General features: G+C 39.6%; 1 protein-coding gene across 1 annotated transcript in view; it reads left to right on the top strand.

The window, feature by feature from the left end:
• Nucleotides 1-18027, top strand: part of LOC133644862 (thiosulfate sulfurtransferase/rhodanese-like domain-containing protein 2) — an 18997-nt gene extending 970 nt beyond the window's left edge. Inside the window, exons 2-9 of the mRNA XM_062039608.1 lie at nucleotides 2303-2580; nucleotides 2653-2761; nucleotides 2834-2953; nucleotides 5929-6034; nucleotides 9780-9895; nucleotides 12085-12243; nucleotides 17368-17506; nucleotides 17587-18027. Of these exons, the coding sequence (XP_061895592.1) occupies nucleotides 2303-2580; nucleotides 2653-2761; nucleotides 2834-2953; nucleotides 5929-6034; nucleotides 9780-9895; nucleotides 12085-12243; nucleotides 17368-17506; nucleotides 17587-17795 (1236 nt within the window). The 3' untranslated portion in view covers nucleotides 17796-18027. The remainder of the gene's footprint in view (nucleotides 1-2302; nucleotides 2581-2652; nucleotides 2762-2833; nucleotides 2954-5928; nucleotides 6035-9779; nucleotides 9896-12084; nucleotides 12244-17367; nucleotides 17507-17586) is intronic.

Below are 18027 nucleotides of genomic sequence, written 5' to 3'. Positions count from 1 at the left end.
AAGATGCGTTACCCGGCCCGGAGGAAGCCCGGGGCCCTCCTCCGGAGCGAGGCCTGGAGGCAGGGCTCGTCAGCGAGCGCCTGGTGGCCGGGCTAGCCACGGAGCCCGGCCGGCACAGCCCAAAGAAGCTACGTGGACACACCATCTTCTCCGCCACCTGGGCCCACCACCCGCGGTCGGAACCGGTGGGGTCGGGTGCGCTGCCAAGTGGATGGCAGTGAAAGTGGAGGCTCCAGACAGACTACTATCCAATACAAATAATAAGCAATCCTGTACAATATACAAAACATTAGAAATACAAAATACTGTACAATATACAGAACAAGACGAGAGTACCGGAGTAATAAATAACAATCAGTGTCGGACGTATTGCACTCGAAAGGTAATATTGCACAGTAGGGTTTTAGGGTAGGATTTTGTATAGGGGGGAATTATTATTGAATTGAATTGGAGTATTTATTTCAAACCTGCACAATACAACAACACACATTTTTTTTTACATTTTGGCGGAGACATTTATGCAAGGCTTGAAAAGGGGTTGGATGAAGCAGATGCTTATAATATCCTAACCCCTCTCACTCATTCCACATTTAACATAAAGAATATAATACAAGAACAATACTATACAAACAAAAACAAGAAAAGCTCCTGTACACTAACAATACAATAGTACCACTGTTACTGTGAGACAAGACTAGACGAGACAAAAAACACGTACACACACACACAGGCCCAAACACTCTGACCATACACCTCCAGGAGAGGTCAGCAGATATGAGGGTGCCGAGGAACTTGAAGGAGCTGACTCTCCTCGCCGTTGATGTAGAGGGGGGCGAGGTCTGCAGTGTTTTATCACACATGCATGCATACAACATGATGCACCACACATGCATGCTTACAACATGATGCATCACACATGCATGCTTACAACATGATGCACCACACATGCATGCTTACAACATGATGCACCACACATGCATGCTTACAACATGATGCATCACACATGCATGCTTACAACGTTAAGCACCATGCATGCATGCATACAACATGATGCACCACACATGCATGCTTACAGCATGATGCACCACACATGCATGCATACAACATGATGCACCACACATGCATGCTTACAACATGATGCATCACACATGCATGCATACAGCATGATGCACCACACATGCATGCTTACAACATGATGCACCACACATGCATGCATACAACATGATGCACCACACATGCATGCATACAACATGATGCACCACACATGCATGCTTACAACATGATGCACCACACATGCATGCATACAACATGATGCACCACACATGCATGCTTACAACATGATGCATCACACATGCATGCATACAACATGATGCACCACACATGCATGCTTACAACATGATGCACCACACATGCATGCTTACAACATGATGCACCACACATGCATGCATACAACATGATGCACCACACATGCATGCTTACAACATGATGCATCACACATGCATGCTTACAACATGATGCATCGCACATGCATGCATACAACATGATGCACCACACATGCATGCTTACAACATGATGCACCACACATGCATGCTTACAACATGATGCACCACACATGCATGCATACAACATGATGCATCACACATGCATGCATACAACATGATGCACCACACATGCATGCTTACAACATGATGCACCACACATGCATGCTTACAACATGATGCATCACACATGCATGCTTACAACATGATGCATCACACATGAATGCATACAACATGATGCACCACACATGCATGCTTACAACATGATGCACCACACATACATGCATACAACATGATGCACCACACATGCATGCTTACAACATGATGCACCACACATGCATGCATACAACATGATGCACCACACATGCATGCTTACAACATGATGCACCACACATGCATGCTTACAACATGATGCACCACACATGCATGCTTACAACATGATGCACCACACATGCATGCATACAACATGATGCACCACACATGCATGCTTACAACATGATGCACCACACATGCATGCTTACAACATGATGCATCACACATGCATGCATACAACATGATGCACCACACATGCATGCTTACAACATGATGCACCACACATGCATGCTTACAACATGATGCATCACACATGCATGCTTACAACATGATGCATCACAATTTCCATCTGGCAGATACCAATTTACGTCAAAATGACAAATATCGGCGCTGATAATTATTTGCTCCCCTAGATGCACTGTGCCAATGTTCTACCCAATGCTTTTCCCCAGTCATTTGCTACCTTCGTGGCATCCAAGTGGGTGGGCGGTCAGGAGGACGGACGACCGTCTTGGCGCTGCTGTGACCGCGTCTTCAACCGGGACGCCGCCATTCACGAGCACGTCGCCAGGACGCACGCAAGCGAGATCCAGCAGCTGGCACAGGCTGAGTGCGAGTGCACGCTAGGCCGGGTGGAAGAAAAACCTCAACATCAGCATCAGAACGACCGCGTGGACGTCACCGCATGGATCCCAGACATTAGTCACGTCCCTGAGGAGCACCTCGGAAAGTACTTAGTTAGCTTCCGCTTGTGTTTCCCTTTTGTTCCAGTATAACTCTCTTGTTTTCTTCTCCTGCTCAGAGGCCCTGGTAAAGTTCTGCTGTATTACCGCTACTGTCGAGTGGAGGAGCCGCACGTCATCTGTGCTTGGCAGAGAACTTTGTGTGAGCTGCTGCACCTCACCGGCAAGGTAAGCAACCACCAGAATTGGAAAATACTATGTGAGCCAACTGTAGTGTGTCCAATAAATGCATCATGGCAGGTGAGGGTGGCCACAGAGGGCATCAATGGAACCGTGGGGGGGACTCATGTCGCCACGGACCTTTACATGCAAGCCATGCGCTCACATCCTCTTTTCAACATGGACATAGAGGACTTTAAGGTAACAAGGCAAAGTTTGATTTTGAATGAACATTGGCTCCATTTACACTGCACACCAAATCTGATTTTTTTTGCCCTCAAGTGATACAGATCGGCTTTTAAACGCTCCAAAGTGCTTCAAATCTGACCCTTTGGCCTCAGATTCAGGCCACATCAGGAGTTAGTCCAAATCCGATTGGAATCGGATCTTTTCAAATGTGACTTCAGTCTAAATCAGTGGTTCTTAACCTGGGTTCGATCGAACCCTAGGGGTTCGGTGAGTATGCGTGAGCAAACGCAAAAATTCTTGAGCATTCAGTGAAGCACATGTGAGCGACGTCAGGCGTGCACATGCACTGTGGCCACACCCGCAGCACACCTGTCCCAAACCTGACTAAATAACAAGTTACATGTTTTATTATTATAATCAAATAACAGCAGTCATTTGCTTGAGATTATTTGCTAATATAAGTGTTTTGGCCCACTTACAATGACAATAACAACAAATATTGTTTTTCATGAGCTGTGTACCAGTATTGTATGTCTGGGTGGAAAACGAAGAAAAAGGAACAGACTTTGCTGTGAAAATGACATGAGAGTGGCACTTTCCAAGGTGAAGCCGCCGCACATTTCTGAACTGGCCTCTCAAAGGCAACAACAGAAGTCACACTGATTTGCAGGTGTGTCATTTGTTGTGAGTTTATGATGTGTTGTTGTTGAGTGTCGGTGCTGTCTAGAGCTCGGCAGAGTAACCGTGTAATACTCTTTCATATCAGTAGGTGGCAGCAGGTAGCTGATTGCTTTGTAGATGTCGGGAGGCAGCGTGCAGGTAAAAAGGTGTCTAATGCTTAAACCAAAAATAAACAAAAGTTGAGTGCCCCTAAGAAAAGGCATTGAAGCTTAGGGAAGGCTATGCAGAACGAAACTAAAACTGAACTGGCTTCAAAGTAAACAAAAACAGAATGCTGGACAACAGCAAAGACTTACTGTGGAGCAAAGACGTCCACCATGCACATCCGAACATGACATGACAATCTACAATATCCCCACAAAGAAGGCTAAAAACAACTGAAATATTCTTGATTGCTAAAACAAATTAGATGCGGGAAATATCGCTCAAAGGAAGACATGAAACTGCTACAGGAAAATACCAAAAAAGAGAAAAAGCCACCAAAATAGGAGCGAAAGACAAGAACTAAAACATTACACACAGGAAAACAGCAAAAAACTCAAAGTAAGTCAGGGTGTGATGTGACAGGTGGTGACAGTACACCTACTTTGAGACAAGAGCTATAGTGATGCATGCTTGGTTTAAAGTCATATCCAACAATTGTGACAACGACTTTATACTGTCAACTGAGTTTCGTTTTTTAATGATTTCTGCTGGTGTTGTGCCTCTGGATTTTTTCAACGCAAAAAATGTGCCTTGGCTCAAAAAAGGTTGAAAAACACTGGACTAGATAACATGTATTGAATATGCTTTGGTGTAAATTTTGCTCCACAGTCACTTTTCTAACCCGCTGTTTAAGTTTGTCTGCAAGATGGTTGTTTCTGGAGGCATTCCCAGGTTGCAAATGAAACCACGCCCCACCATTGCCAAAAGTATCATAATTTATCTTTGGAAAAGGTACACTGTTTAAATTTATATCTTGAAGACATCGCTGCATTTTTTCCCCCCAGACAGGGTCAAAAACAGACGTCATAAACAGTATATAGATCAGGGGTGTATGTGGGGGCCATTTTGATATAGTAATAATAATAATAATACCTGGGATTTATATAGCGCTTTTCTAAGTACTCAAAGTCGCTTTACATGTTAAAAATCCATCATTCATTCACACCTGGTGGTGGTAAGCTACTTTTGTAGCCACAGCTGCCCTGGGGAAGACTGATATGTATATTTTTTCTTTAAAATTGCTACAAATAGACGTTACATATATTTTAAAGACACTAGGTGACAAAGTGTATTATCATTAGTTATTACAGGGGTGTCCAAAGTGCGGCCAGGGGACCATTTGTGGCCCTCAGCTCGAGTTTTGATGGCCCGGCAACATTTTGTCAGAAAAGAAAGACTGAAAATTTAAGAAAAAAACCATAAGGTAATTAGAAAAAGCTGAACTTTTGATTCTAATAAATAGTATTAATACAACTTATCAATATTATATCAAAATGGCCCTTACATACTTTGACTTTTGAAAGTATCGACCTTTTTTAGTTATTAATATCGCATATTTAGTTTTTCCTCATTCCATGTTGTGTTTTTGCTCTTTTTTCCTTACATTTTTACCGTTGCTTTTTTCTGTCAATACGTTGCTGGCCACAAACTGCCCCTGGGCAGCACTTTAGACACCGCCGATATAGATTCACCCGGTCACAACAATCGGTACACCTGCACACTCTCCAATCGATTCAGACCTGCATAAAAAGTTGGGTTCTACAGTTTTGTTTACCCTATTATCATACCTTTTTTGTGTGTTTCCTAATAGCCTGTAGCAGAGCCTTAATGTCCAAATAACTATATCCACCTTGCTGTGATGTCACAACGTAGCTAGACTGCAAAAACCCAGTGAACAGAGGAATCCAAAACTGCGTGCAAGCTCGTCGAAATCTTTGACTCTTTGGCATTGTTTAATACGAGTATATGAAACATTGTAGCAACATTTACAAATTGGTAAAGACAAAATTCATCATAGGTCCCCTTTAAAAAAAAAGTGAATGTAAATATAGAAGTTAGCAAATTGAGACATAGCCACACATCTGGCAAGCCCTGCCTTGTCACCACAGCTCCACCTGGTGGTGCCGCCCGGTCACTGCCCAGTTTGGCCCCGATGCAATCAGATTGTTATGATGAAAAGTGAAAATACATTTCGCCGTCTGCACCTTTTCGTCTGTATCAGCACCAAACATTTAGAGCTTTTTCTTCAGTTCACGTGCCACGCCTCTACAAAGTACTTAACAACCATAACCACCTCCATTGCACTTTGTGTGTGTGATCAGACAAGCGATGGCGGTCCAGACTGTTTCACTGGCCTGAAGGTCGGCGTCTTTAAGGAAATCGTCCCAATGGGATTGGATCCTGAAATCCTGTCCTACCAACTCGCAGGTACTGTCTAAATCAGTGTTTTTCAACTAGTGTACCGTGAGATACAGTCTGGTGTGCCGTGGGAGATTATGTCATTTCACCTATTTGGGGTAAAAATATTTTTTGCAAACAAGTAATTATAGTCTGCAAATTATGTGTCGTTGTTGAGTGTCGGTGCTGTCTAGAGCTCGGCAGCGTAACCGTGTAATACTCTTCCATATCAGTAGGTGGCAGCAGGTAGCTAATTGCTTTGTAGATGTCGGGAACACGTTGTGTGAGACGACAAGGGTTTGTCGTCGTATCTTATGCTTAAACCAAAAATAAACAAAAGGTGAGTGTCCTTAAGAAAAGGCATTAAAGCTTAGGGAAGGCTATGCAGAACAAAACTAAAACCTAACTGGCTACAAAGTAAACAAAAACAGAATGCTGGACGACAGCAAAGACTTTCTGTGGAGCAAAGACGGTGTCCACAAAGTACATCCGAACATGACATGACAATCAACAATGTCCCCACAAAGAAGGAAAGCGTCCGCACAACTTAAATAGTCTTGATTGCTAAAACAAAGCAGATGCGGGGAATAGCGCTCAAAGGAAGACATGAAACTGCTTCGGGAAAACACCAACAAAACAGGAAAATCCACCAAAATAGGAGCGCAAGACAAGAAGTAAAACACTACACACAGGAAAACACCAAAAAAACTGAAAAAAAGTCAGGGCGTGATGTGACAGGTGGTGACAGTACACCTACTTTGAAACAAAAGCTATATTGATGCATGCTTGGTTATGGTTTAAAGTCATATCCAACAATTGCGACAACAACTTTTTACTGTCAACTGAGTTTCATTTTTTAATGATTTCTGCTGGTGGTGTGCCTCTAGGTATTTTCAATAAAAAAAATGTGCCTCGGCTCAAAAAAGGTTGAAAAACACTGTTCTAAATAAACAACACGCCTGCCGCTTTAAAGTCTGTTTGTTTTTCCTCACAGGACTGATATCTATCTGTGGGCGCTGGGTGCGGGTGGGGTGGCGGTGCTGGATGAAGCTTATTTCGCATAATTGGTAGTGGTGTAAAAAAAAAAAAAAAATCAATTAAATTGCAATTCTTTTTGTTACGATTCTTAATTGATTAACAAAATAAAAAAATCGATTTTTTTTTTTTTTAAATTGTCTTTATTTCAGTCTGTTCTGTCCAGCCACTCAGGCAAATCCAGGCATGTGATTTTTCCGTCTAAAGTCGGAATTCCGTCTTTTTTAATCTCGGGGGGAAAAAAATAATTATCTCCCGTTTTTCAGTTTTTTTTTCCGACCCTAAATCAAGATTCGAGACGTAGTTTATATTACGCCGTAGTTGATTGGTCGATATGTTCCTTGTGACCAATCAGGACATCTGTTATGAATGATGACGTTAATAACGTCATCATTCATAATGGTTACTACGGCCATTTTCCATATGTAAACAATGTCGGTTCTCGAGAGAAAGGACGCTTTACGAGTAAAAGAAATTGATAAACATGTCAAAAATAAGTTCCGATGGGACTGGATGGAAAGGGAAATCACTGATACTGTTGGGAAGAAGAAAGTTACGACTTTGTTCAGTGATTTTATTCGGAAAATTGATCGTCCCTGAAAGGTTTTGTGCACGTGGTGTCATGATAATATTGACTATGGATCACGAGGTTTCAAGGCCTTGGAAGTACATGCGAAACGCCAAAAACATATGAAACAACTTGAAACAAGGAAAACAAACTTTTCACTAGCTGGTACTTTTGGATGTCAACCGAAAGTGAGCAAACCTTACGGACTTCATCTTTTGTTTACATCGACAACTGCCGTAGACATTGAGAGGAAAGATCCACCCACAACCCACTTCAGTTGCAGACAGGGTTGTTAATAATGAGGTAAGCTAAAAAATATTTGCTTGCGAAATACGCATGTTTGTTTTAAATACTAACCAATTATTGCTTTGCGAAATATAAATGGGTTTTTTTAAAAATAAAAAGCCACGTGAAAATATATTATGAAATTACAGAAATTCAGAGTCGCATTATTGATTCCAGTTAACAATTTATTTGAAATAAATTTGCATATAATACTATTTTGTAATATTAAGTTCTTATGTAGTCTCTTGAAACTATTGTCAGTGGTGTAACAATCTTGGAGGTAAATATTTTCACACTTGTTTCATGCAATATGTCAGTGTCCTTTATTATTTCCTATTTTCAAATATGAGTAAACAATACTAAACATGTTTAATTATTTCCATAAATGTATATCCTATTTTGGCGAAAAGAATGAAATGTTTACATTACATTACATTACATGAACTGAAGTAATGTGGTAATACTGTAAATAAACTGTAGATAATAACACTGATCGATGTGACACCTGTGGATGTGAAATGAACACAAGATGTAAATATTAGTGACTAAATACTGTTGGGACTGAACCATATACAGTGATTCATTAGGATAATTGGGTTATGTATGTTCTATTAATGATGTTTTCATGTCTTTAAACACTAAAATATTTTCTTCAAATGGTGCTGTCTTTGTTAATTTTAGCATGTTAAATTGGTGAAAAACCAGGAGCTTGTCCGCCCTGGACCTGGCTGGGGGCCTTCGTCCCCCAGACCCCCGGAAGTTTTTTCAGTCTTTTTCATTGTGGTCAAATCACATGCCTGCAAATCATATTGTTGATGTAGATCAGGGGTGTCAAACTCATTTTAGCTCAGGGGCCGCATGGAGGAAAATCTGTGCACATGCGGACAAAAAAAATAAAGACAACTTCAGATTGTTTTCTTTGTCTTACTTTGGCCAAAAATAGAACAAACACATTCTGAAAATTTTACAATAAAAATATACAAAAAAATACCGGGGTGGTAAAGTTTAGATCCAAGAAGGAAAGAAGAAAGTGAATGAATGTTTATAACTGAATACATTTACATATGCATAAAAATGTGTTTTATTTTTATTTTTACCGGTATTTTTTAATGAATTAAGTAACGCTTATGACAATCTTTTTCCAAAACACAATATAGAATATGAGATATAACAAGATAATGCATACGTTTATCATTTGTTTTCAAAATGGTTACAAAAAAGTGGGACCCTAAAAGTTTACCGTGGGACCCCATTTTTATGACTTTTGAAAATTGTGAAAATTCCTAGAGCCAACACTGATGGAGTATTGGCGCGTGCAAAACGACAGCAGGCGGCTGTGGCCTGCGGGCCGGTTCTAATACTAATCAAATATCCCGGAGGCCATAGATCATTCATTCGCGGGCCGGATCTTGACTTTTACAATCCTGATGTAGATGATCTAACCTGCTGTACAGATTTGCTATAGAAAAGAGAAGTGTTGGATACTTCTCTTGTTGCCTTATTTGTATTTGACTTTATTAAATGTTCGGGTAGAATTTTATCAAACAAAAACAGTTTTCTTTTAAGGAATATAGAAAATTGATCAGAGCTGTTTATCTATTATATGGAGAAATGTAGTTAATCATAGAACTGGCATCCAATGTTATCAAAAAAGTATAGATTGTGAATCGAAAATTGATTCTGAATGGAATCGTTACCCCCAAGAATCGAATGGTGCCCAAAAAATTCACAGCTCTAATAATTGGCCATGGAACAGGAAACGCAAAACATAACAGTTAGCATTTTAATGTGTTTATGAGTAAGGACGTAGCATATCGTGCCAAATGTATTAGTGGCGGGCCGCACCGATATTCTTTAAATCTTCCTTGTGTTTGTTTCGCCTGCCAGGAGTTCATTTGGAACCTGAGGAGTTCCACAAAGAAGTGGAGGCACTTGTGTCCAAAGGGGATTCGTGCGACGACACCATCCTGCTGGACTGCCGCAACTTTTACGAGAGTAAAATTGTAATTGTCTTTCTGTTTATTTGTTGACGCTTTTAAGTCCGTTAGGCCATTGCGTTTAACCGCGGTTGTAGTACACTTTTCCACCACTTGTGGCAGTATTGACGATATCGAACAAACAGAAGAAGTCGGGAGGTAACGTCATAGAAAAGTTTCTTAAATGAATTTTGCCTATCATTCAAAGTTCCTTATGTATAAGACAAGCACACATATGTTTTTGGAAAACTTTTTGATGCATTCTAACTCGTAAATAAGTGCGATCAAAAGGCAGCTTAAAATGGAGCCTATGTGAGTCGCCCTATTCTGTCTGTAAAGCCCTTAAAAAACATCCAAACATCTTAAATAAGGTTTTATGTACATGATATAAGTATATATGTAATGTAGTAACAGGCACATTTATGATAACATTTAATGTTTATGTATTTTGATCATTTAAAAAACGCATCACAACGTTCGCTTTTTTTTCCCGACATCACTGATAACTTCTCACTGCAGACTTCGTGAGAGCCAACAAACATAATAAAACATCACTTACTGTACCAGGTTCACTGTCACTACAATTCCGACTGCTAAAATCTTATGTTCTCGTTTGGATGAAGAATGACTCCTAATCTTTGCGAGGAAAATAGGGGTGGAACCAAGCGTCTTTTTGTGTCGTTCTCGCCATTTCCGGGTCTAAATAGGCTGTCAAAGTGTACCAACTTGTTGGAGCACGTCCTCATCCTTCTACTACCCAGGTGAGAGGCATGATATATTAGGCAGCTCACCATTCGACGATGTCAACATAGCCACACACGCTTGCGATCACAGCGCTGTTATAAACAGTTTGTGTGCGTTAGCGCTTATAATAACAATATCACTAATACTTGGTTGATATTCAAGTCGTGAAGAGTAAATGGAGTATTGTTGGGGCTTTTTAGGTAGTTATTTATTGGGTTTATTGGGCCAAATGGAGGACCTCTCATTGGCTCCATTGTAAGCAAGAGTTGGAATGCCATCCATCCATCCATTTTCTACCGCTTGTCCCTTTTGGGGTCGCGGGGGGTGCTGGAGCCTATCTCAGCTGCATTCGGGCGGAAGGCGGGGTACACCCTGGACAAGTTGCCAACACAGATAGACAGACAACATTCACACACTAGGGCCGATTTAGTGTTGCCAATCAACCTATCCCCAGGTGCATGTTTTTGGAGGTGGGAGGAAGCCGGAGTACCCGGAGGGAACCCACGCAGTCACAGGGAGAACATGCAAACTCCACACAGAAAGATTCCGAGCCCGGGATTGAATTTAGGACTACTCAGGCAATAACCCCTGTGCCACCGTGATGCCCTTATTGTTATTATTATTATTGTTAATAATAATAATAATGATACTAATAATAATAACAATAATGGTAATAATAATAAAAATATTGATACTATTATTGTTATTATTACCATCAATAATAATGATAATAATGATAAATAATAATTATTGCAAAAAGATGTGGGAAGTGGAGATAAAAGTGTGGAACACGCGCACTCGGCTCAGATGATGCGGACGAGTCATAAAAAGTATTGTAAGCAACAACAAAAAAGCAAGTTCAAAAGAAACTACCGTATTTCCCGGACTATAAGTCGCTACTTTTTTCCCCCACGCTTTGAATCCTGCGGCTTATAAATTTGGAATGCATTAAAATAAATACATCTGTCGTCATGTCTTTCATAATAATTGTGAACGATAGGCAGAACTCCAAAAAAAGTGCAGTTCCCCTTTGAGCGCAAAAATTATGACTAAAGTTTCATTTGCAACTAAAATATATTATTTATTATTACTTTTGTTAGAATTTGTTTATTTTATCACTGCATACTTGTATGTAAATATATATATATATATATATTTTTTTAATCATTTTTTGAGTCACTTGTTTTGCTTTATATTGATTAGTATTTATTTCTGCAATCAGTCTTGATAATAAACTTTGTGATAAACACATGTTTTCATATCATTTGACAAGGTTGTAAACTATATGTAGGTTGGATATAATTACTGAATTCGATTAAAATGAAGAGTAAAATGACTCAGTGTTAATATTTGAGTGGGCTCCTGGCCCCTCTGTAGTATAAATCTTGGGTCCTGAGGGTAAGGGTTAAGAACCCCAGTGTTAGACCAATGCAGAGTCTCGAATCAAACACTTTTTTTCTGTCCCCCGTTAGGGGCAGTTCACTCGATGTCTGGCCCCCGACATCCGCAAGTTCAGCTACTTCCCAGACTACGTGGACCAGAACCTGGAGCTCTTCCGCGACAAGAAGGTGCTCATGTACTGCACAGGAGGGATCCGCTGTGAGAGAGGTTCCGCCTACCTCCGCTCAAAAGTGAGTTCTTAGTTCCACTTTGCCACATTTGTTCATTCTTAGGCCCCGTTTACACTGCACACCAAATCAGATTTGCCCTCAACTGACAGATAGGATATTTTTTGCCAGTCTAAACACTCCAAAGTGCTTCAAATCTGATCCTTTCGCATCAGATTCAGGCCACATTAGGATGTAGTCCGAATCCGATTGAAATATTTTCAAATGTGGCTTCAGTCTGAACAGAAATGAGACCTGAAAGCGACCCGTATTCACATTGTTCATCATCTTTGGGCGAGCTACGTTATTTGTGTGTGCGGGGAAAGACTCAGCCCGCCAGCGGAAGTGGATACTTCATCACAACATTCGGTTTCGGTGATAAAAGTCGAAGTTCGACGGTTGAATTTTCGGTGCATCAATAGTGTGCAAATAATAGGCTATGTGTAATATATGAATATATACTGTATTTTCCGGACCATAGGGCGCACCGGATTATAAGGCGCACTGCCGATGAATGGTCTATTTTCTATCTTTTTCCATATATAAGGCGCACCGGATTATAAGGCGCATTAAAGGAGTCATATTTATTTATTTTTTTTTTTTAAATGTAAAACATTTCCTTGTAGTCTACATAACATGTAATGGTGGTTCTTTGGTCAAAACGTTGCATAGATGATGTTTTACAGATCCGGATGCGCCGTTTTGTGGGCGGTCTTATTTACGTGGCTCACCTTCGGCAGCGTCTTCTCCCCGTCATCTTTGTTGCAGCGGTGTAGCGTGCAAGGACGGGCGTGGAAGATGTGTCAAAAGATGGAGCTAACTGTTTAAATGACATTTAGACTTGACTTCAATCAATAACGGAGCAGCATCTCCTCATCCGGAAACACCGGAAATGTGTCCCGTGAAAAACCGTCCGACCGAAATTTTCTAATAACTAAAGTTCCTTGAGTGAATAATGTAAACTCACTACACCGGTATGTTTTAGTGCTTTCATGGCGAGTTTACTGACAGATATAAGTAAGAACTTTACACTACTTTATATTAGAAATGGCAACAGCGAAGGATGAATGTCACATAACAAGAAGATAGAGAAAAAGAAGAAGCTTATCGACTACGGGGACGACACGGACTACAAAGGCGGAAGCGCTGAATTTTTCAGGACTTATGCAGATCCCAAATAATACAGATCAGCAGGTACCAGAATGTAAGAAAAGTTGCTTTTGCATAATATTGCTAAACAAAATGCCAGATAATGTCTTACCTTATACACACACCATAATAATACTTGTATGTTGAAGCACAGTACAATCCATCAAGCGGTGCGGCTTCATAGCTTACCAAAGTCGTACTAAAACATTTTGATAGATTTTTGAGCGCCGTGTGTAATGTTCTATATTTTCACTGGAACATATAAAATGTTGGTGTTGTTTACTTGAGTCATATCGCAGTCTACACGTATCTCTTGTGTGTGACTGCCATTATATTGCAGTCTACACATATCTCTTATGTTTGACTGCCATCTACTGGTCACACTTATCATTTCACCATGTACTAAATAAAATAGCTTTGAGGTCGGTAAGCAAAACAGAATTATTCCGTACATTAGGCGCACCAGGTTATAAGGCGCACTGTCGAGTTTTGAGAAGAAGAAAAAAAGATTTTAAGTGCACCTAATAGTCCGGAAAATACGGTATTTTGATTCCGAAGAAATAGCGATTGTTGAAGGACCGCAATTGATACTGGGGCGTATTTCTTTACATGTCACGTTCTTTGCATAAGTTGTTTACGTAAGTGAGTTGAAAAATAAAGCTGATGTGCGTATTGCCTATATTTAACAGCCATAAAAAGATTAGAACCCTTCCAAATATATTACACGATATATATAATACATACATTATATTATTTTAATTTATTTTCACATAAAATCACTCATTCTTAAGGTGTGGCAACTTATATATTTTTTTGTAGTACTAGCAACTTCCTTGTTCATTTACGGACTCTTGTCAGCTTCTTCTGTTTTCACTTTATCGAACTGCATATGCAAGTGACGCCGAGGCCACATTGGGGCCACATTGGGGCCTGTGCATGTTTATTAAGTACCGGAGTCTGATAAAGATCATATGTTACTCGTAATCTAAACAGTCAGATTTCAGATAGCAGTCAGAAAAAATCAGATTTGGAAAAAAAATCAGATTTGGTTCACTTTGGCATGCAGTGTGAACAAAGTTTTAGATGAGCGCCATCCAAAAACATACATGTCATGCTGCTAATCCGCCACGAGGGGCCAGTGTGTTGTAATTTGTGCAAATTTCCTATGTTTTCTGCTTTGATTAAAGATTTAAATATATGTGGGAATCTTTGGGCACCTCACGATTCGATTCTGTTTCTTAGGGTGACGATTTGACTTTGAAACCTTTTCAAAACAGTTTACGGGTTACAAAATCCCCTCTTGGCTGCTGATGTGCACTTAAATGCGCAGTGTTAGCCTTAAAAATGTTAGTTGTTATTTATAAAAATCAGGGAATATTAATCAATCCAACAAAAGTAAATAGAGTCATCCCAACTGCAACACAATCCCAGCTTTACAATACTTAGGATAGACATTTACAAAGCATTTGAGAAGACATTAAAATATACTAAATTAAGAAAAAGACAAAGTAAAAGTATCAATAATAATATTGATATTATCAATTAGAGCTGTTTAACGTGTTTAATCCAAAAATGGATTCTAAAAAAAAAGAGGAAACTTTATTTTTTGTTCCACAAAAATTATGAATCGATTTAGAATCAAAATAAATAAAAATTGGGAGTTGTGGATGTGAATTTTTTTTTTTGGAGCACCCTTAGACTCAAACTGTGTGAAGTTGTCCCCTTTATAATTACAAGTATTAAAATAACACTGCCATTTGTTTGTCCTGTAAACTATTTAGTTTGTGATGTTGCAGTTTTAAGTTATTGTAAAATACATTTTTTGACACGTGACTTCTTCCAGCCCCCCCCCCCCCATCCTTGTCAGAATCTCCCTAAATTTGTCCCAAACGTTTGTGCTGAAAAAAAAGTTTGTCCACTACATATTTTCATGTTATTGAGGTTTTATTATTCATAACTACCCCCCCACCATCTTGTCCAAATTGCCCCAAACATTTATAACATAAAATGTTATGTTATTAACACTTTATTATACATAACCAGCCCCCGAACATTTTTAAAATCTCCCCAAACTTGTCCCAAAGGTTTTGTGCTGGTTTGTGTTGCAAAAATCTTCTAACGGTGATAGTTTTTATGTTATTAACGTTTTATAGTTTTGATAATATTAACGTGTTTATTATGCATATCCAGCCCCACCCGCCTTGTCAAAAATCTCCCCAAACTTTTCTCGATTGTATGTGCTGCAAACATTTTTTGTTTTATAGTTTCTATGTTAACATAACCAGCCAAGTGTTTATACTTTGTTTGTGCTGCAAAACTCTTTTGTCTTAACTATTATAGTTTATATGTTATTAGCATTTTATATGTGAGGAACATTATTTCAAAAATATGTTGACTAACTATTATAGTTTTTATGTTATTAGAATTTTATATATTTTTTCCTTTGTTATTAATATGTTATTATTCATAAACAGACCCCCACCTTATCAAAATATCCCCAAACTTGTCCCAAATGTTTGTGCTACCAAAAATGTTTGTCTAAATATAATATTTATTTATGCTATGGGGCTGGTTTCGAATAATAATAACACGTTAATACCAAATAAAAAATATAAAAAATAATTGTAGCGCAAAGAAATGGGACAAGTTTGAGGGGATTTTGACAAGGCGGGGGTGCTGAATGACGTCACTGGTCCAAAATTGTATTTTAGAGTAACTTAAAAACCTTAACGGCAAAAACAAATGGCACTGTTATTTTAATATTTTTAATAATTAGGGAGTCAACTTCACACAGGTCGAGGAAGCATTCCAGCATGCACAAGACATTGATCCAATGTTGATTATACGTACATGTCTTTTAAAACTGACTTGGAAACAACGTTGCAAAGTAGTTGTATATGTAAATTGAGATAACGTTGATGTCCAACGTTGGATCCACGTTGTTGGTTGGGAAATTACCACATTTCAATGGTCAAATCAACGTCACAACCTAGCATTGAATAAACGTCAAAAAAGCATGTTATTTCAACGTTGTCAGAACTCAACATTGATTAAACGTTGTCAAAAAGCATATTGTTTCAAAATTGTATTAGTGTTGAAGAATATTGGTTGGGAAATGTCCAAATTTCAGTGGTCAAATCCATGTCAGAACCCAACGTTGATTAAACGTTTTCAAAAAGCATGTTGTTTCAACATTGTATTTATGTTATAGAAGATTGGTTGGGAAATGACCACATTTCAATGGTCAAATCAACGTCACAATGTGATATTGAATAAAGGGCAAAAAAAGCATGTTATTTCAACGTTGTCAGAACTCAACATTGATTAAACGTTGTAAAAAAGCATATTGTTTCAAAATTGTATTAGTGTTGAAGAATATTGGTTGGAAAATGACCACATTTCAATGGTCAAATCAACGTCACAACCTGACATTGATTAAACGTTGTCAAAAAGCATATTGTTTCAACATTGTATTAGTGTTAAAGAATATTGGTTGGGAAATTACCACATTTCAATCAACGTCACAACCTGACATTGAATAAACGTCAAAAAAGCAATGCTATATCAACGTTGTCAGAACACAACATTGAAAAAACTTTGTCAAAAAGCATGTTGTTTAAACATTGTATATTTGTTGTAGAATATTGGTGGGGAAATGACCATATTTCAATGGTCAAATCAACGTCACAACCTGACATTGATTAAACGTTGTCAAAAAGCATGTTGTTTCAACATTGTATTTGTGTTGAACAAAATTGGTTGGGAAATGTCCAAATTTCAATGGTCAAATCAATGTCAGAACCCAACATTGATTAAACATTGTCAAGAAGCATGTTGTTTCAACGGTAAGTTTTAAGTTCTCAACGTTGTTTTAATGTCTTGTGCCTGCTGGAATAACGACGAGTGACACTTAAAAACGATTTATTGCACAAATGTTTCCGCTCTATCAGAGGTCTGCTTATTAGTTTTGTTGTTGTTACCTTTCGACCCCCCATGTAGGACGTCTGCAAAGAGGTTTACCAACTGAAAGGTGGAATCCATAAATACCTGGAACAGTTCCCGGACGGCTTCTACCGCGGGAAGCTTTTCGTCTTCGACGAGCGCTACACCATCTCCTCCAACCATGACATCGTCTCGGGTAAGTGGACCGGGCACCTTCAGAATTGCCGCACCGTGCGGAGAGGCCTCACTCGAGATCCTTCCCTCCACCCCCGTCAGGCTGCAGCTACTGCGGGCGCCCCTGGGACAGCTACGAGCTGTGCACCACCCGCTTCTGCTGCCAGCTGGTGCTGTCCTGTCCCGCTTGCAGGTCGCACGGGCACACCGCCTGCTGCCCCACCTGTCGCAGCAAAGGACGGGAGGGCGCGCCCACGCGCAGAGAGGAGTGCGAGTGCACCGACGGACGCCCCAGAATCCCTCAGGACTGAAGTGACCAGTTTAATGTCATCGGTCATTTCATTAGGTACACCTGCGTCATCCATTTAGAAAAAGTTGGATCGGAATTTCCTTTAAAGATGTGCCAGGTTTTGACTCTCTTCGCAGGTTAATAAGCTGCAACCATGACTAATATATTTGTACATAGCTGCCCTTTTAGTTGTGTACGTTTGCTCCCATTGGGCTGTTTTTAATCAATAAAGGACGGCTCTGATATTTTCCAGG

The sequence above is a fragment of the Entelurus aequoreus genome, linkage group LG28 (genome assembly GCF_033978785.1).
Source record: "Entelurus aequoreus isolate RoL-2023_Sb linkage group LG28, RoL_Eaeq_v1.1, whole genome shotgun sequence".
NCBI classification, from domain to species: domain Eukaryota; kingdom Metazoa; phylum Chordata; class Actinopteri; order Syngnathiformes; family Syngnathidae; genus Entelurus; species Entelurus aequoreus.
The sequence above is the reverse complement of the archived record's forward strand: the minus strand, read 5'-3'. Positions and strand labels throughout refer to the sequence as shown.